This window comes from Euprymna scolopes, chromosome 21 (assembly GCF_053919585.1).
Source record: "Euprymna scolopes isolate OS-2025 chromosome 21, ASM5391958v1, whole genome shotgun sequence".
In the NCBI taxonomy this organism is placed as follows: Eukaryota; Metazoa; Mollusca; class Cephalopoda; order Sepiida; family Sepiolidae; genus Euprymna; species Euprymna scolopes.
The window spans coordinates 44,144,312-44,166,266 of NC_136502.1; the positions used below are offsets into that span (position 1 = coordinate 44,144,312).

General features: G+C 33.9%; 2 protein-coding genes across 4 annotated transcripts in view; one reads left to right on the top strand and one right to left on the bottom strand.

The window, feature by feature from the left end:
* LOC145242177 (uncharacterized) overlaps nucleotides 1-21,955 on the bottom strand; it is a 102,917-nt gene that overhangs the window by 71,731 nt on the left and 9,231 nt on the right. The gene's annotated exons all lie outside the window — the stretch shown is intronic.
* LOC145242175 (uncharacterized) overlaps nucleotides 3,492-21,955 on the top strand; it is a 203,648-nt gene continuing 185,184 nt past the window's right edge. Inside the window, exon 1 of one of the 3 annotated variants that reach the window (XM_080105166.1) lies at nucleotides 3,492-3,680. In XM_080105166.1, the coding sequence (XP_079961292.1) occupies nucleotides 3,637-3,680 (44 nt within the window). In that variant the 5' untranslated portion in view covers nucleotides 3,492-3,636. The remainder of the gene's footprint in view (nucleotides 3,681-21,955) is intronic. The other 2 variants (XM_080105164.1, XM_080105167.1) reach the window with 2 other exon arrangements.

Below are 21,955 nucleotides of genomic sequence, written 5' to 3' on the forward strand. Positions count from 1 at the left end.
AGCGTAATGGTTAGAAGCCTTGACTGCCGTATAAACGGTCGGGTTTCAATCCTGGCTTGAGGTAGTTGCCTGTCTAGCCGCACTGATGAGCTGTGAAACAGCGAAACAGTACTGTATGTGGATGACTATAGTGCTCCTCACCTTGAGTTGAGCATATTGAGAAGTGAAAAACGAATTACCATTAGCATATAAGCGACGCTCTTTGTGTAAACAAATCGAGCGGAGGTATTTCGGACGATATCAAAACATCGTTAAACTCACTACTCGTTCAAGCAGCCGCCAATAGCGTAATGGTTAGAAGCCTTGACTGCCGTATAAACGGTCGGGTTTCAATCCTGGCTTGAGGTAGTTGCCTGTCTAGCCGCACTGATGAGCTGTGAAACAGCGAAACAGTACTGTATGTGGATGACTATATATATATATATATATATATATATATATATATATATATATATATATATATATATATATAAGAGCAAATTGTTAATAAAATATGTTAAAAACACTTTGAAAAAGAGTTAAAAACATATTTAATTTGAAAAAGAAATACTAAATAAGTGGATAAATACTTTCCTTCTCATCAGAGGGTAGGAATTAGCAAAATGCGGGATCGGATTTTGCTTGCAAAAGTATTTGATGAAACTGCAAGTAAGTCAAAGATCTTACTTGTTTTTAACTCTTTTTCAAAATGTTTTTTTTAACATGTTTTATTAACTATTTGCTCTTATTATATGCTCTATCTCCTATTTGGTTTTATCGAGCTTTTACATCTGGTTGAGATTATTTTATATATATTAATTCTTTAATATTTATAATATACATTAGTTTTACCATCTTGGATCATTTTGGTAAATTTAATTGTAATTTTTATTTTATATATATATATATATATATATATATATATATATATATATAGAGAGAGAGAGAGAGAGAGAGAGAGAGAGGGAGAGAGAGAGGAACACGTGGTGTCACAAGGAACAACAACAAAGCATAACTCGACTCACCTTTTCCCGTTGAAACAACACTTATTTGCGGGTACTTTCCCCAAATAAGTCCTTGTTTCTTGTTACAAACTGTCGTTCTTAGCCCACATGCCTCTCTCTGCCCTCCTGAATGTGATCCTGATCACACATCATTCTTTTTATAATCTTTACCTTTTTCCTTGCCATGATGTACTCTCGCACGCAGCTCGGTCATTTGAATACAACTGCCATATGCGCCTCTGCTCTCTGTTACACTACCAAACGTCTATGCATCTTGTACCTATTTACTATGCCTCCCCACGGGACAGAGTTAGACACCAGGGTCGTTTTTTAACGTGGAGAAAAGGTACAAACATAAAAATTGTCTCAGTCGTGAAGGATTTCTCCTCCACCGAAAGAGAAAAAGAAAATGAAGTGCAGCATCTGAAGAACAGATGGTATTTATTTGCTCCCCCACCGAGCAAATTAGGCACAAGGCCGATTTTTAATGTGAGGAGTGAAGGGAGGGGGAAGGGAAAAAGGGGACCAGCTCCCGAGAGGTGGGAAATGGGAGCTGGTTAATGGTCAGGCATGTGGGGTTGCCCCCACATCTGGTCTTTGCTAGTCATAGCTAGTCATAGCTTGCAGCATCTGTCGGAACAGATGGTATTTATTTGCTCCCCCACCGAGCAAATTAGGCACAAGGCCGATTTTTAATGTGAGGAGTGAAGGCAGGGGGGAGGGGAAAAGGGGACCAGCTCCCGAGAGGTGGGAAATGGGAGCTGGTTAAAGGTCAGGCATGTGGGGTTTCCCCCACATCTGGTCTTTGCTAGTCATAGTTTGCAGTATCTGCCGGAACAGATGGTATTTATTTGCTCCCCCACCGAGCAAATTAGGCACAAGGCCGATTTTTAATGTGAGGAGTGAAGGGAAGGGGAAGGGGAAAAGGGGACCAGCTCCCGAGAGGTTGGAAATGGGAGCTGGTTAAAGGTCAGGCATGTGGGGTTGCCCCCACATCTGGTCTTTGCTAGTCATAGCTTGCAGTATCTGCCGGAACAGATGGTATTTATTTGCTCCCCCACCGAGCAAATTAGGCACAAGGCCGATTTTTAATGTGAGGAGTGAAGGGAAGGGGAAGGGGAAAAGGGGACCAGCTCCCGAGAGGTTGGAAATGGGAGCTGGTTAAAGGTCAGGCATGTGGGGTTGCCCCCACATCTGGTCTTTGCTAGTCATAGCTTGCAGTATCTGCCGGAACAGATGGTATTTATTTGCTCCCCCACCGAGCAAATTAGGCACAAGGCCGATTTTTAATGTGAGGAGTGAAGGGAAGGGGAAGGGGAAAAGGGGACCAGCTCCCGAGAGGTGGGAAATGGGAGCTGGTTAAAGGTCAGGCATGTGGGGTTGCCCCCACATCTGGTCTTTGCTAGTCATAGCTAGTCCTAGCTAGTCATAGCTTGCAGTATCTGCCGGAACAGATGGTATTTATTTGCTCCCCCACCGAGCAAATTAGGCACAAGGCCAATTTTTAATGTGAGGAGTGAAGGGAGGGGGAAGGGAAAAAGGGGACCAGCTCCCAAGAGGTGGGAAATGGGAGCTGGTTAATGGTCAGGCATGTGGGGTTGCCCCCACATCTGGTCTTTGCTAGTCATAGCTTGCAGCATCTGCCGGAACAGATGGTATTTATTTGCTCCCCCACCGAGCAAATTAGGCACAAGGCCGATTTTTAATGTGAGGAGTGAAGGGAAGGGGAAGGGGAAAAGGGGACCAGCTCCCGAGAGGTGGGAAATGGGAGCTGGTTAAAGGTCAGGCATGTGGGGTTGCCCCCACATCTGGTCTTTGCTAGTCATAGCTAGTCATAGCTAGTCATAGCTTGCAGTATCTGCCGGAACAGATGGTGTTTATTTGCTCCCCCACAGAGCAAATTAGGCACAAGGCCGTTTTTAATGTGAGGTAAAAACCAGCTCCCCTTAAAGTAGGCAAAAAGGGGGCACTCTGGTTACCAAAAATAATAATTGTCCCAGCATAGAGGGTTTCCCCTCCATTGACTGGTACAAATTATCTTAAGTGCAGTATCTGCCGGAACAGATGGTATTTATTTGCTCCCCCACTGAGCAAATTAGGCACAAGGCCGTTTTTAATGTGAGGTAAAAACCAGCTCCCCTAAAAGGGGTCACTCTGGTTACCAAAAATAATAATTGTCCCAGTATAGAGGGCTTCCCCTCCATTGACTGGTACAAACTATCTTAAGTGCAGTATCTGCCGGAACAGATACTACACTTTGATCTTGACCAAACCATAATTTCATGACAAAGGACTGGAGCCAGCCATTTAAAAAGAGGTGGGAAACATATGGGGATCTTTTATGACTTCACAAAGCGATGAAATTACAAAACATTATCCACTAGGAAAACATTGGGAATCGACTTTTTATGACGTCATAATTTTTGGCATGATAAAAAGATGACGTCATCGATTAAAACAGGGGACATAGACAACTGGTTTGTTTATGTGGTTAGTGACTCACTGTTTACGGATATATACGCACTGCTTAGACCCGGAGCATCTAATATATACATATTTTTCTTTTTTTTTTTTTTTTTTTCGAATCTGAAATAACAAAGTGTTATCTGTATTGGCGTAATTTTGCTGAGAAAACAGACCAAAACTGACGGACATGTTTAATTTCTGTGTTATTGTTACGGTGAATGCGGTACACAGGTAATATTTGCTAAGTATTTTGGGTATGTTTAATTGCAGTTAACAGAACAAAATATGAGTGACTAAAACAAATACACAACAAGTAAATGTTACCAAAGGCAAGATAAGTTACTTTTCTATCTTAGTGTCTCAATTCATTTTAAAGCGTTTTTCGAATTTAATACACAGCTTTAGAGATGTATTTCGCACCAGTTTTGGGGTTTTACTTTAGAGTGTTTCGTAATGGGAGAAGTATTTTGGGGATGAGCTGGATTCATAGAAAAAATGTTCAGCCAAAAGGTTTTGCAGGTTTTATAATCAAATGTGAGAAAAAGGAGAACGTGTTATAAGGTAAAGAAAACAAAATAATTGGTTCAGAAGGCATATATCCAAAAGGGAGATATTTTATATATGTTTAAAATGGAAGTTTATAGCTATAGAATATTTGTGAATATTTTAGAGTTCTTGTAAAACAATTGGAATTTATTAGTTGAGACATTGAAGAAGTCTGAATCGATTAATTAATAAGCCTTGCGTTACAGGCGTTAGAAAAATCGTCATTCAAATTTCTCTGTTCAATTAAATAAGTTATAATTAGGGCTAGGACAACAGCATATTCTTTTCATTGTTTTGACTCTCAAGTGTGTATCCGTTGATATCTTGTATACTTTTATATAGAGTGATGTGGTTCTCGGTTGATTAACTGTGTCTAATTGTGTCGGATATATACTCGTCAAAACAATGATAAGAATATTCTGTTGTCGTAGCCCTAGTTACAATTGATTGAAAGTTGTTTATAAGAGTCAGCGTTCTTTGTTTATCATATTAGAAAATAGTTCAGTGATAAAGTTTGGGAATATTTCAATTGATAGGTTGTTTCAAATGAGCAGACGACACTAAGGGATTCAAGCAATCATTGTGTGTGTGTGTGTGTGTGTGTGTGTGTGTGTGTGTGTGTGTGTGTGTGTGTGTGTGTGTGTGTGTGTGTGTGTGCGCGCGTTGCGCTTTTTAAGTGTGAGTATGCGAGTAACAGTGTATAATTACATGACTTGAGGACTGTAGTGATTAAGGAGACGTAACACTGTCTGAATTTTTGGTCTCCACTGTTTATTGAAAGAAAATTTAGACCTTTGAAAGTGTTTAGGTGGCTTCCATAAGACCAATTCGAATAAATTCAGAAAGTTCTCTGATTAGTAATTATTTGTTTACATTGATTCAGGCCTGTGTGAATTCAGTGTGCAGAAACGAGTTTAAGCACTTTGATTTTGCTCACCAAAGAGTAAACTTCGGTGCTACATAACTAATGTAGCATAACTAATGTCAACTCTGTTAAATTATAAAGAGAAAAAAAAAGCACGACTGACATTAGATGATCACCTGGAATCTCGATAATCACTCAAAAATCAAAAGATGCACAAAAATACTAGTAAAAATAAAACAAGTATAGGCTCGCAACGTCTCTTCTGTGGGAGAGAGGTTGCAGCGTAGAGAAAAGGGCATCCCCCACTAAGCCACAAAGTCTATTTTGTACTCTGTCAAGGCAGGATAAGCTGTTTTTAGCAGCTCCTGCCCAGATATGGCAGCAGTATTCCATCCTTGGACGTACTTGGCTTTTATATAGATAGAGAATTGCATCAGTAGTGAAATATCTTCTGGAGCGGTAGAAGGATCCCACCATCTTTCCAGCGACCTTGGCAACAGACTTGATGTACATGTTCCATTTCATATCAGGAGTAAAGGACAAACCCTGAAGCTTGTAAAAACATGGGGCTTCTTCTAGACGAGAGCCATCCATTTCAATTGATGCCAGATGGGAATCAGAGCGTTGATGATGTAAAGATAGGAGTTTGGTTTTAGATGCATTAAAGGTAACCAGCCACGTCTTCCCCCACTGAACCACGCGCTCGAGATCAGAGGAGAGAGAATCAGAGAGAACTTTGTCATTTACAGCCTTTGATGTGTTGCCGTAGATGGCCGTGTCATCAGCATAGATGTCAACGAATGATTTAAGTATGTGTTTAGGGAGATCATTGATGTAGATCAGGAAGAGAGTTGGGCCTAGGATTGATCCTTGAGGGACTCTAGGATTAATACTGCAGGCCTCTGATTTTTGTCCATCGACCACTACTCTTATGAGCCTATCGGAGAGAAATGATTTAATGATTGAGAAAACATTTCCAGTTATACCGTAGCTGGCAATCTTGTGAAGTAGGTCCTTATGCCATACCTTGTCGAAGGCCTCTAACGTAATCGTCTTCTCTAACGTGCTCTCTCTCTCCTTTTCATAGTCTTTTTTTTTTCCTTGCCGTTACATCATGTAACATACTGCTCGGTATCTACATACATGTTCTGTTACACAATCGTAACAATAAAAAAGAAAATGCTTATTTAATTAGAATATTTTTAAGCGTAAAGATTTAGTAAGTAACAATTTATTTCTTTTTCTCTGCAAAAAAAGTTTCATATTTAACTTTAATTTATTTGGTAGAAGTTTTTTTTTTTTTTTAAATTTAGTAATACTCTAAAATTATTGATGACGTCTGTTTACCAATATTTTTTTCTTGGAATTTGAAAATAAAATTTTTCAAACTTTTTATTTTCTCGGTATAAACTGCATACTGCGATAATTTTTAGCAATTACATTACTCGATTTATTTTTAAATGTTGTTATTCATTTTAAAAAGATATAAACGTAAACAATTCTTTATTAATGATTGTATAGAATTCGAATTTGAAAGCAAATGATTATTTATTATTGAAAAAAGGAAAACTTTAACTTAAAAATCCTTTCTAATAAAATAGCACGGTCCGTAAACCATGAACAAAACTTCTTTCTTAGAACTGCACTCCTGTGGAACTCTGTTCTGTTTTCCTGCTTTCCAACTGACTACAATATGGTTGTCTTCAAGTCCAATGTAAACAAATACTTGATGAACCATCCCCTTAAGTAATCCAATTTACCAAATTTCCACTACTAACGATGACTACAGCATGTTCCACTTGGCCACTGTACACTCATTAACTCTCATCCTCAAGTGGCCTCCGGGCCTTGATAAGTGGTAACTCCTTTGTAAAAAAAAAAAAAAATTAAAAAAACAAAACCTTACATTTCGTTTTTTTTTTTTTTTTTCGCCACTCTGTCCACACATGCTTCTTCAAATTAATGGTAAGAATTATCACCTTTTCTTAAAATTACTTTTCTTAGTGACCCAGGACGTAAATTTTTTCACTTTATTTTTAGTTTAAAGATTATAAAAAATTCTTATGCTGTCTGAAATTCTTTGAGAATTGAAGGTGGGCGTGGTAATAGTCGTTGATCCTTATTCTGTGACGTAACTAGGTCACATGACTTAAATGAAAAGGCCTTCTATTCACGGAGGTCAGGGTTGCCAGGTTGGCTTTTTTAAAAGCAGTTTGGCCTTCGAAATTTTGTTTCGCCTTTTTTCAAATTTGGCTTCAAATTTGGCCTTTTTCTGATCATTTTATATAAATATTTTTTAATAAAAGAAATTAAAGAAAAAGTCATAATTAAGTAATTTAAAAAGTAGTTTGGATGTCAAAACTTGTAGGTTTTTTAAATGTTGGCTTTGTTTTTTGATTCATGGAATTGCATGAGAAAAACAGCCCCCCCACCCCCACCCCGGAATCATCAGCTAACATTTGTCATATCAGAAAAGATATCTTTTTTTAAGGACTCAGCCCCCCCCCCCCTACGCACTGAAGGAATTTCACATCTATTGTTTTAATTTGTTTTCACACTTACTTACATTTATATGGAACATCACACTTACTTACGTTTATATGGAACATCACAGAGAGTTCACAGTTGGGTATGAAACCGTTTTGAAGACTTTTTTAGTGCTTGTTGGCTCTGTCCAGTCAGGTCACTCAGTCACTGAGTATATCTCCTCTGAAATAATTAATGTTTGTGTTTTTCGTTTGAAATTCTTTAAACCTAGTACTTTGAAATTAATTAAAGCAATTTATGGAAATTTATGGAAATTTGAAAACTTATAACTGTTAAACTATCTCTCAAATAGCTATTTAAAGTTGTATTTAAAAAGAAATGTTTAAAAAGAATTATATACTTTTTTCCTGAGTAAGTCCCAAAGTTCCATTAAAAATCAATAATTATAGATTTTCTAACTATCTTGACTTAATAGATGCATTTGTCTTAATAATGATGTCGCATAGATTGTTCTTGGAAACAAAATCTACTTTTAGAGTTATGACTAAAATTTATCAATATTTTAGAGATATTTTAAGTTGATACCCCCCCATGAGTAAATGTGGTATTGTGGCGACTGAAATAATTCTTCTCTAAGAATATGATAAACAAAAAGAGTAGACAAATAGGAACTTATGTACAAACTGTATCAATAAAAATGGCATGGAAAAATTGGCACTAGCAAAAATTGTAAAATTTGTTAAATGTGGAAAAAATAGCAGGAGTGAAAGATATAGATAAAAATCTCATCAGTTTATGAAAATCTTGGATGCAATGTATAAAGGGAAAACATAACTTGGTAAATTAAAAATAAATCATATATATGTTTAAAAGTAGATGTGGAGTCTCAGCTAATAACCAATTACCTTTCAATACTGATGCCATCTTAGAAATCTGTCGATTATACTAGCATATTTATTCATTTTAAGTGTTTTTTTCAGATTTCATATATAATACTAAATAGATGTTACTTCCAACGCATTAATTATATCATAATCTTTAAAAAAATTATAATCAATGCGTTAAAGTGTAGTACTTGTTCTGATATTATATTTTATTTAGTCTGTCCTTGGTCAGTAAAAGAAAAATTCTTCTAAACTGGTGCATATTTTTGCTATGGGAGATAAATTCTGTGCTTTTTACTTTTTAAGGCGATTTCATCTGGTTTTAAGATTTTGCCAGTCAGACTTAGAGATAGAAAAAAGTTACCTACCCTAAAAAGTTATGATGGCCCGACAATGGAGGATCATTTTATGTTTAATTTATATGCAAAGCTAATTAATTATAAAATATTTTTTTCAGGATGTTCACACGTAATCATTTGAAAAACTTAGAATCACATCTTTAGGAGGGATAGCTGAGGTCCTCATCTACTTTAGAATATATATATAATTTAATTTTAATTTGATAAACTTCTTAATGTTATCCTGGTGCTTATCCATAAAAATACACAGGTGAAAATATGAAAGTACTGTAGGTTTGCAACAACAGATGACACATACAAATTTATTGTCTTGACTATTAGGTATTATCTTATGTAACTTTAGAACCACATTGTCAACACAAATTAATCATTATCATAAAATCCTACATTTCCTCCTAGAAACAACACCATCACAATCAGCATCTTTAGAGGAAGTAGTTCCTAATTACCTCCTTCTACCGCCCTCAGTCAAAACTGGGAGGAAAAATACAACTTCTACAGATATTGTGCTTACACCTCTCGTAAGTGGATCATAAATTCATAGACATAGCATAATCTTTCCATTTCCCCGATTCAAAAATAATAAATTCTCCCTTCTCAAATTCCACCCATTCTCATTGGTTGAGAGCCGACAATTCGATTATTCTGGAATCTACCTCTTAATACATAGACAAATGCTCCAGAACTTTTCAAATATGGCGATACAAGAGGCAATCGTTTTAAAAAATAAACCAAATACAAACATAACCTCTCATAAACAGAAAATTAAATACTAATAACCTTACACTTACCTATGCACACATTAACAACACGCTACTATCGCCCCCCCCCCCCCGACCCCAACAAAAAGAAACCCTGAAAAAATATGTACGGGTATCATTTTTTATTTTTCGATTTTGGAGTTATTTTATTTTATTTTTTTTTTACACTGCCATCCCCCAATTTTTTTGTTGCTTTATAGTATTTGTGGGTGGGTATCCTGATAACGATTATCAAGGTTACATTTGAGGCAAATACTTTGACCCCCCCCCCTCACAAAATGGACGTTAGCTGTTATGTTTGATTTTAAACAAATTATACTTCCTGTGGAGTATTTTGTTTATTTCTCTTTTCCGGACTCAGTGTTGATAAAAACACTGTTTATGCTTTTTTTATAGGTAAAATTTTACCTTAGCTCCACCTCTACACTTTTTTTAAATGCCGACCTTTCTAGGTTTTCGACTATGCTGATTAAGAAAATCTCATTTATATTTAGCAGATATAAGTAGTTATCGAGATATAAAGACCTGTATTATGGACTTTAAATCAGTGGTCGCCAGATTTGTACGCATGCTTGAGGAACAAATCTAATTCTATCCGACCAACACTGCCCCCCCCCAATTTTTTGTTAGTTTATAGCATTTGGGGGGGGGGGATATTCTAACAACGATTATCAAGGTTAAATTTGGGGAAAATATTTTGACCACCCCTTCCTTACAAAATGGAGTGTCTATTCTGATAGCCGTTCTTAACATGGGGAGGTTTAGGTGTCTATTCTGAAAACCGTTCTTAACATAGAGAGGTTGGGGAGTCCATTCTGAAAGCTGTTCTTAACACGAAGAGATTGGGTGTGTCTATTCCGAAAGCCTTTCTTAACATGAGGAGGTTGGAAGTTAGGCAACAACAACAACAACCATACTTTAATTTTTTTACGGGTGGGTGGGGCATGCTTCCACTGGGCAACACCAATTAACGGGTCCTGCTAGTATTTAAATAATTTAAGTTAATAATCTTGTAAAAAAACATAATTCTAGTTATGCTTTTAAAACGCTATTCTGTTAGAAATGGGTGATCACCGTATGTATATGTGAGAGATCTCTCACTCTGAATTCTAAAATAATTGTTTTACCTAAGTTTTTCAAGATATTCAAACGTAATTGTCTAAAACAGTAGATATATCTGTTATTTTGGGGGGACGGGGGTACCTTAGTTCTCATCTACAAATTTACCGACTTTTCCTTAAATTATTTAATATTAAAATAGTACTAAATATTCTTTAACGTTTTCTTGTATAAAGTTAAAAATATCTAAACTTTAGAATGTATTGTAATTAAATTATTTGCCTAAATATTAAAAATAAAACCATTCCCTATTAAAGTAAAACCGAAAAATATGCTGGGGGGGGGGACACATTTTTCAGTTTCAATTTCATAGGTAACGTTTTTGCTAAGAAAACACGACAAAACTAATACAGTAAAAACTATTTAAACACTTCAATATAGTCAATTTTTCTTTAATTTTCAATTTTGCTTTTCTTTGGCCTTTTTTTTTTACTAAGAAATGTGGCTTCGCTTTTGAATTTGGCCTTTTTTGCTGAAACATTTGGCTTCAAACATTTATTATAGTCTGGCAACCCTGATGGAGGTTACTTCGACACTCTTCTCCACGGCCATCGGTTGGGACATAAATCTCTCAAAAGAAACAGCGTATTTTGATCGCCTGCGGCCTCTACTGACGTTGATACAGGCTTTTTCAGTGATTCAGTTACTATTTTTGTCAGGCACTTGTGCAGATTACGGACCATGATGAAATAATAACGTAATCATTGGGAAACTCATTCTTAACATGGGAAGGGCTGTAATTTCACCTAACAATTTAATAACCAAAAGATGCTGTAAAAGTTGAATTAACTTGGAAATCTTATCTAAAAAATAGCACGGTTCGTAAACTCCACAACTATTTATTCGTGTAATTGTTTAAAAGAAAATAAATAGAATCGTGTTTGTATTTGTTGAGTACAAATATGATTCTATTTTATTTTCGATGGAAAGCTTAAAGTTGACCAATAGGTATCTCGACGGCGTTGTGTAAAACGTCAGCATTGTACACATTAACAGTAACGTCATCATTTCGTGTGTTTGTGTCCATTTCTATAGATGGGCATTTGCGTTATAAGGGTTAATGGAAGTAACATTTTTTTTTTTTTTGATAAAGAACAATATAAGACTGATCTTTGTAAATCAAACAGATTTTTATTAACCAACTACACAGACAAGAGATAATAAAATAAAATTAATTTTAACGTCTTTTGTTGACATTATCTAAATTTATCTATGGAACTAAAGATAGTGCTGCTCACAGGCCTCCGTACTTAAAAAAAGGCGCAAAAATAAAGATCACTCTCTATCAATTTAAATAATAAAATCAAAACGAATTTTTTTAGGCTGATTTTGGATTTGTAATTTTTTTTACCTCAAGAGTCGTATATTCTATTATATGAATATATATTTTTTTATAGGAAACCTGTTATAATTTTTTTTGTTTAAACTTCATATCGCATAATATTTGAATTTAATATCATTTAAAGCTTTTTACAAAATAATAATTTTTTTAAATTCTGCTTTTTGTTGTTTTTGTTGTTGTTGTAATTCAAATAATTATATTCCCGAAAAAAAAAAAAGAAAAAGTGTTTTTTTTTTTGTTTTTTTTTTCAATATAATAATATTGATTTTATTTATCATTATGATTATTTTTTTGACTAAGGTAAATGAAATAACGGGATTATATATATATATATATATATATATATATATATATATATATATATATAAGTTGTAAATAAATAATATATATATATATATAAGTTGTAAATAAATAATATATATATATATATTTATATATATATATATATATATATTATTTATTTACAACTTATATATATATATATTATTTATATTTATATATATATATATATATATATATATATATATATATATATATATATATATATATATATATATATATATATATATATATATATATTGAAAAAAAAAACACTTTTTCTTTATATTTTTTTCTCGGGAATATAATTAATTGAATTATTTTTTTAAAAATAGTTATATATATATATATATATATATATATATATATATATATATATATATATATATATATATATTAATTATTTGATCTTTTCAGCTTTAAAAAATGTTGAAATTTTTATTGACCTACATTTATTTTGTTTAGTTTTCGTAACATGAAATATAGGATTGGGTAGAACACCAAAAAGCTATATTTCCTCTAATATATTTAACGAAACCTACTTTTATTATGAAAGTTTATTTAATAATAAATAAATATCGACATTTTCAGGAAGATATGACTTTTATTATTTAATTTTTGCTAGATTTTTAAAACATGGGTGTGTTTATGCCTTCCAAAACGTCACTACAGAGGAACGTTGTTTTAAAGCGTCGATAATGTAAACACGATTTTTGTCTCGGATTTTCATTATTTTTGTATGCTGTAAAATTTTTTTTTTTTAATATTAGCAGTTTATTTGAAGCTTCTTTTAAATGGTAAAAAAGTTAGGATCATAATATTTAATTAGTTACATCGTGTTACATATAAGAGGGGGGTGAGTAAAACTGTGGAGCGCGTTGGGGGTACATATTGACTAAAAAATAAAACATTTTGTTAATAATAGAAGGAAGGAACAGGATACGTTATGCTATCAAATTTCTTTAAAACAGGTGCGTTGTTTTTTGTGTTTAGTGAAACTGCGTTCTATTCGACGCGGTTGATGTAAACAAACACACGTGTTAATTCACACACGCACACAAGAATCACGGGACAGTTAGTCATATTTAATCTGTCTTAAAAAAAAAAAAAAAAAGAAAAGAAAGAAAAGATTTTGGTGTGAAATTTAAATGAATAAAATGGATTTAGGCATTATTTCTAAAAAAAAAAAAATAAAAAAAACCTGAATATTTCTTTTAATTTTTTTTTTTTTTTTTTTTACTTAAATACATAATTAATTAACAAAAGTCGACAAAAAGTATATTTTAACATTTTTCAATGGAGCAATTGGCGATTGTCCAGAATGGTGCTTTAGGTGTATCAGAATTTGTGTATGAATTTTTGACACCCCTAACAGGAAACTGCGAATAAAATATAAAAAAACTCGTAATTTCTGTTTTAAAGGTGGGCTGTTTATTTTCTGTATGGATGATACTTCCAAAATAAACTATTAAAGTTGTATAAAAAGTAATAGAAATATATATATATTTTTTAAACAGTAATAAAATTAATTGAATTTTGAGAGTTCAGTATTCTCCAATTTTTAAACTTTAAAAATCTATAAAAATTTTATCTATTGATTCTATTTTTACGATATTTTCAGGATCAATGTGAAATTTTATGCTCTTTCCAATAAAACCGAATATAATATTTTAGACAAACGTTTTTTTTTAATTCATGCCCCCCTCCCCATTTTGAAATGTCTATTAAAAAGTAAATAATTAATTTACTCACCAAAGTTTTATACAACAAATTGAAGATAAAAGATTAATAAATAATATATTTAAATTTAAAACAAAAAAAAGAAGTGTTTTGAAGAAATTTACCTGTAAAGTCCGAAGTTTAAAACCTTTTTTTTTAAAACCATGTTTTTTTTATTTTTTTGTTTTTTTAAATGAAACCTTGGTTCTTGCTCCTTTAATTGAAAAGAAATTAGGGTTGGAATTACATTTTTCGAGTAGTTATAAGCTTGAAAAGACAGGGGGTCGAATTATTTTACCCCCCCCCCATTTTGAAATGTCTATAAAAAGTAAATAATTAATTTACTCACCAAAGTTTTATATATCACAAATTGAAGATAAAAGATCAATAAATAATATATTCAAATTTAAAACAAAAAAAGAAGTGTTTTTAGAAATTTACCTGTAAAGTCCGAAGTTTAAAACCTTTTTTTTTTTTTCAAATCACGTTGTTCTTTTTTTTTTTTTTTAATGAACCCTTCGTCCTTGCTCCATTAATTGAAAAAAAATTAGGGTTTGAATTACATTTTTCGAGTAGTTATAAGCTTGGAAAGACAGGGGGTCGAATTATTCAATATTTTTCACAAAGTTTCTGACACACCATTGGTGCTTGTTATGATAGAGTCGACAGGGCGATTTTTTTATTTTAATAAGTAATTTTAGACAATAACAATATTACGTACTTTATTGTCATGTCGAAAATATTACTATATCAAAAAATTACGCAAATTCATTGAGTAAAAAGTTATTTATAGTATTTTTTCCGAGAAAATTGGGTCGAGTAGACGATGAAAAGTTCATACACAGGGGACATAACTTGAAACGTAAATTTTTAGATTTTTTTTTTACTTGCCTCTCCACGAGGGCAGAGTTAGACACAAGATTGGTTTTTAATGTGAGGGGAAGCCAGTCCCCCCCTCCCAAAAAAAGGGCACTCTGGTTAGTAACAAAAATAAAAAAATGTATCAGTCATGAAGGATATCTCCTCCATTAACCGAAACCAAAAACGTGTAGTGGAGCATCAGAACAGATGCTACACTTTGAGTTATCAATTTTTTATTCACTCTGAAAGTTTACAACCAAAACAGAAAAAATTAGGCACAAGGCCATTCAAAAATTGGGGAGTGGGTGTTTATGGCCATCCTCGTCACTGTACCCTTGCTAGTCTATGCTGATCGTAGTTATCGAGAGGGGGGTGTCCTCCTTAAGATTCCCAAATCATATCGTGTGTGTGTGTGTGTGTGTGTGTGTTTTATAAGCAATAAAATACACTTTGATCAAGAAAGAAAAAAAAAGCAACCGTTTTTTTTCCTATTCAAATTATATTTTAATGGCGACCAACATTTTAACCTTAGACTTTTTTTTTAATAAAAACACAATAGCAGTTGTTCTACTTGATGAATTTTCGTTAAAATCTTTGAGACCTTAATTAATCAAGCACTAGTCCACCAGCTCGCAAAACAAACAAACAGTATGGATTCAGGCAATGTCGTTCTACTGCAGATTTTTTAGCAGTCATCTCTGTACCATGTACTGGATAAGGTGGGAAAAGCCAGTACTGTAGCCCTTGATATATCCAAGGCCAAAGTCTGGCACAAAGGGCTTTGACAAAGTCTGGCACAAAGGGCTTTGACAAAGTCTGGCATGAAGGGCTTTGACAAAGTCTGGCACAAAGGGCTTTGATAAAGTCTGGCACAAAGGGCTTTGACAAAGTCTGGCATGAAGAGCTTTGACAAAGTCTGGCATGAAGGCCTGCTAACGAAAATTAAATTGTATGGTATACCTGGAATATACTAAATATAATTAGATCCTTCGTAGATAATAGGACCATCTAGGTTATCATTGATGGACACATATCCAAGCAGCATAATATTAATGCAGGAGTACCTTTCAATCCTTGGACCATTATTATTCCTTATATTCATAAACGACCTCTCTGATAATATTGTGTCCGAGATGGGTATATTTGCTGATGATGCAATGAACGAGGGAAGAACGGATGTGCATAAATCTAAGACAATGGCAGAATCGTTAGAAAATGATCTTCAGACCGTTGTGGAATAGGGCTGCAAATGGATGGTAACATTTAATGTTAGTAAGACTAAGTTGCTCCCCTTTAACAATTACAAGACACCTCCCAAACCACCAATATCCATGACAAGTAACACACACCCTAACTGAGAATTCTTTGTTCAAACTCGTTGGCCTAACATTCATGGGCAATATGAATTGGAACAAACACATCAAGGACATTGTGAAGGTTGCTGCAAAGAATGTGGGATCCCTCTATTGAGCTAGAAAATTATACACACTTGAGAGTATCCTGTACCTCTACAAGGTAACCATTCACCCATGTATTAAGTATTGTTGCCACTTGTGGGTTGGTGGATCTACCACTAGCCTCTCCTTTGGATAGGTCCAAAAAAGAGTTTCCAATCTATTAGGTTCCACTTTGTCAACTAAGCTTGAACCTCTGTCTCATCACCACAATGTTGCATCTCTGTGCATGTTTTATAAATATTTTAATGGAATGTGCTCTGATGAACTCGTTGCATTTGTGCCCCCTTGACGTACATATCACCAACAAACCCACTTAGCAACAAAATCTCAACTTTTCACCTCAGCAGTGAGGTCTCTAAATGCCAGAAAGCTTTCTATTCTAATAGTTTTTTTTTCCTTGAACAGCTAGAATTCCCTTCCTGCTACCTGCTTTCCTGTCTATACTGACATGCAGAAGTTTAAATGCAACTTAAACGAACATCTTGTTAATTTTTCCTAGGCATGATCCCAAATAGTAGCCCCTTACGTTCAAGTAGTGATATGCCTTGTTAGGGGGGGGGGACATGAGTAAAAAAGAATTGTTTAAAAAAGTCCTTGTACACTCCCGGCGTAAATACCCCTGACAAACCCAACAAGCAGCAAAATTCCACCCCTACAAAGTAAAGATCCTAAGATGCCATAAAGCCTTCTACTCTAAGAGTTTCTTCCCTAGGACTGCTAGACTTTGAAATTCCTTTCCGGGTTTCTGCTTTCCTGACTGTACTAATATACCGAAGTTCAAGTGTAATGCAAACAAACATCTTGCTGATCAACTCCCTACATAATATCCCTGCAAATTATGTCCCACAAAGTAGCCTCTTACATCAAAGTGTCACTATGCTTTGTCTGGGGTGAAAATTCAATATATAAAATTTAAAAAAAAAAAAGGAGAAAAAAAAAAAGAAACTTAAAAATGTACCTGGGCGTTAATTTCAAAGAAGATTTCTTTTAGAAAATCTAAACATAAGTCATCTTCCTTACTTTGTCATCCTAAACTAAAAAAAATAAAAGGTCCAGAATATAACCATAATACTTGCCTTTTCTTTCTTTCTTTTTTTTTTTTTTTATAAAACTTTATTTCAAGCGAAATTTGATTTATTCGGCAATTTTTCAAAGTATAAATTACTTTCGAACATTTTCTAAAAATGGGATGAGTTATCTCCCTTGATGGTATATTAGGACATTACAGTTTACCTCCTTCCGTTTCGGTTTTGTTGTTTTGTTTTGCGGAATATCAAACCTTTTCGGGTTATTTAATGCCGAATTCAGTTAATTTGGAAACAGTTATTTATATCTTCAAATATATATTTGTAGAGTTTGGTTTGGTTTAGTTTGGTTGTTTTATGGCATATCAATCATTTCCAGGTTATTTAATGACAAATTCCGTTATTTTGGAAATAGTATTCAGGTTGCATCCAGTTATTTTGTAGAAGGGTTTTATTCTTCAAGCTCTTCGTATTTTCTATTGCTAGTTTGTAGTGTTTGGTTTGGCTTTTTTATAGTGGATTTTATCCTTTTTGTTTCCTGCCCTGCAGAACATGTATGAGTTTTGCAATGGGAGAGGGAAAAGGGTTACAGTATTGGTACATTTTACGTTAGGAAACCAGTCAGGAAATGGGGAGATAGAAAGAGAAAGGGAAAATGGGAAGAAGGAAAAGGTGGGTTGTTGTTTTGCAGAACATAGTTAAGTTTTGCAAAATGATGGTAGAAAAACAAAAAACATCAATGTTAGGTGCATTTCGTCTCAGGAAGCCAATATCCCCAGACAGCCTGATCTGGTAGCACCAGTTACCTCCCTTAATGTCTTGATAATGCACCAAGTCATAAAAATATGTTTTGTTAGTATTCACACTAATCTATACTCCGATAATTTTTTTTTGTTTTTTTTTTGTATTGATATTCATATAAGAAACCCTTTTAAACATTCATTTTAATTAATTCCCTATTAGTTTTTTTCGGGTTTCTTATGGGATGATCACCTTTAATTAACTATTACGTGTAATTATATTCATGCAGATATAATACATGATTTATAATTGTGTAATATTTTCTTTATATATTTATGTATGCGTATATATATATATATATATATATATATAAATATATATATATATATATATATATATATATATATATATATATATATATATATATATATATATATGAACAAATGATTAATAAAACATGTTAAAAGACATCTTGAAAAAGAGTTAAAAACATATTTAATTTTAAAAAAGGAAGCTCAAGATAAGCGGATAGTCCTTAATCCGCGGAGTTTCGAAGAAATACTCTCCTTCTCATCAGACTTTATATATATATATATATATATATATATATATATATATATATATATATATATATATATATACTCGGGTTTTTTTTATTCAAAAGTAATAGACTAGTGAATTCAACGAGGTTGTAAACATGTTTATATAACAATAAACAAGTATATATATATATATATATATATATATATATATATATATATATATATATATATATATATATATATATATATATTTGTTTAAAAAAATTTTGCCGACCAAACTCCTTCCTCCATGGTATCGACATGAAACTTAATATATAGGATATATATGCAAAACTTTATATTTGGGTTTTAGCTGGGGAAAATCTGTGAAAAGGTGTGAAAATTAAAAAAATGGAATTTGCCAGGTGAGGGTCGAACGGCGGCATTACGAATACGCATGTGTGATGTAAAAGCTATTGGTTCATGTTTTAATTTTTAGCCTTGCAGCAAACGTATCTTCAGATCTCAGGGATTAACGTCAAAGGAAAAGTAAATCCTTTTAGTTTCGATTCTCGATGGTGGAGAACGAACGAGTCCTTTTTTATTATTTTTTTTTTACTTCTTAAATCGTTACTATATATTGGGTCCAATATAATACAATAATAAATATGAAATCTGCATTAATCAAAATATCATATTTAAGCGTATTTTACGATCGGGCAATACCGGGCGGCCTGCTCGTATTTATATAAAATCATAAAATTAAGCCAGGCATTAATTTTCTACTGATCGATCTAAGGGATATAACTCTGGTTTTACTTCGAGATTTTTAATTTTTTTTTTTCCAGTCGATAATTTGGAACCCTAAAAAGATGCAACTACTTTTTTGTTTCAAACAAAAGCAACATCTTTGCCTGACGTACACGAGTAAGGCCTCCTGAGCAAAATACGCATCGGCTTCGATGTTGTACGCAGCGCGTTCCAGGGAGCGTTCATTAATCTGAAAAGAAAGGAAAGAATTTTGGCGTGTGGCCTTGTTTTTTTTTTTTTTTTTTTTTTTTTTTGCTTAAACTTTGCGCTTTTCGGATTATTTTGTATTCAAGGCCGCTGGAAAAATGGTGGAATCCTTCTATCGATCCAGTAGATATCTCACTGCTGATGCAATTCTCTATCTATATAAGAGCTAGATACGTCCAAGGATGGAATACTGTTGCCACATCTGGGCAGGATCTGCTAGAAAAGACGTCCTGCCTTGATAGGGTTCAAAATAGACTTCGTGGCCTGGTGGGAGATGTCCTTTTCTCTTCGCTGCAACCTCTATCTCACAGAAGAGATGTTGCGAGTTTGTCTCTGCTTTATTGTTATTTTCATGGAAAGTGTTCAACTGAGCTTCAATCTATGGTCCCCCCTCGCCAAACTTTCACAAGAAACACTAGACTAGCTGAAAACATTATCAATTATTTTCCCCACTCTTTATCTGTGCCTAAACCTAAACATAGATTCCATGATCAAAGCTTCTTTCTTAGAACTGCACGCCTGTGGAATTGTCTTCCGTTTTCCTGCTTTCCAGCTGTCTATAATATGGTTGTCTTCAAGTCCAACCTAAACAAGTTTCTGATGAGCCGTTCCACTTAAGTTAACAAATTTATCGAAAAAAACGACCCTGGTGTCTAACTCTGTCCCGTGGGGAGGCATAGTAAATAGGTACTATATTGTCCTTTTGACTACTTTACACTCTTTAACCCTTATCCTTGAGTGGCCGATCAGCCTTGATAAGTGGTGACGCCTATGTAAAAAAAAAAAAATAAATATATATATATATATATATATATCGATTTTTTTTTTTAAATATGTCATTTTAAGCAAAAACAATATTACATACTTAATTGTCATATCGAAAATATATCCAAAACCCACGAAAATTCATCAAGTAGAACAACTGCTATTGTGTTTTTATTTAAAAAGAAAAGAAAAAAAAAGTCTACTGCTATAGGCTACAAATGTCGATGTAATGCCTTCAATAAATTTCCAGACTTTTTCCGTATGGGTACTTTTATTGATAACACACGAAACTGTAATTTCCTTTGGAGTAATCTCCTCCAGCTGCAGTGCACTTGAACTGTTTCAACAATTTCTAGGTCCTATGGAAATCCTCTTGTGTGAGCGTGTCAATGACTTTCGTCACAGCCTCTTTCATCTCCTCAATTGTCTTATAATAACAACCTCCTAGGTTTTCCTTGAGCTTAGGGAATAACCAAAAGTCACAGGAAGCAAGGTCTGGACTATAGGGAGGGTGAGGAACCGTCTTGATGCCCATCTTGGTCAAATAGTCTGCAACAAGGATGGAGTTGTGAACTGGTGCATTGTCTTGTTGGAAATGCCACTGACCTCAGTTTTAAGAATGCTAGCCTCTTCCGACAAAATCTCTTACTGAACTCCCTTTAAACCTCAACATAATATTCCTTGTTGACTGTCCATCAAGTGAGAACCCAGAGCATGCAGATCATGCCTGTGCTGTCAAAAAAAAAAAAGGGATCATCATAAGTTTCTGGGTAGATTTGCTCTGGCTGGCCTTCTTAGGTCTGGAACAACCAGCATGCTTCCACTGGGAACTCTGTCTTTTGGTCTCTTGAGTCATAGCAGTAGATCTAGTTTTTATTGCAGGTCACCAGAGTATCAAGAACTGTGAGATATGAATTGATCACCTTGACCATCTCCCTGCTGTCATAGCGACGTCTTTCTTTCTGATCTTCTTTGAGCACCTTTGGGACAAACTTTGTGCAAATCTTCCGCATCTTCTGTTCCTTGTGAATAATTTCCCACACTGACATCAAACTGTGTACTTATTGTTTCTATAGACACACGACAGTCTTTATCCATGAAATTCTTTATTTGGCCAATCAACTCCGATGTTCTAACTTCCTTACTCCTCCCACACCTCTCATCATCCCTCACAGACTTCTTGCCTTCCTTGAATCTTTTATGCCACTCAAAAACTGATCCTCAATTCATGCAAGGTGGTCCAAAAGCAGTCTAAAGTATTCCATACGTTTCTGTGGCATTTTTTTCCAAGATTAAAACAGAATATTGCATATCCTTCTTCTAAAGTTTCCTCACGTCCAGAGCGCATTTTTGAAATTTATCAGGCTTTAGTAGAGTGTATTCCAATTTCTGCTGTAGCTGTTCAATTGAACCCAAAATCATGAAAATTGGTCAGTCATCTCATAAGATGTATAGCAATAACATACTGAATTTTAAGAGTCCATTCTAGCGTTTTAGGACAGTTAACTAATTGAAACAAATATTTTGCTATAGGAGATATGTCTGCTTTTTTAAAGCGATTACGTACGGTTGTAGGAGTTTGCCACTCTGGTGAACAGTAAAAAGATTTAGTTAATTGTTCTAAAATGCTAAAATGGCCTGAAAATGCGGGACCATTTTAAGTTAAATTTATCTGCAAAACTTATCCCCACGATAAACTCTAAATTATTATTTATTTAT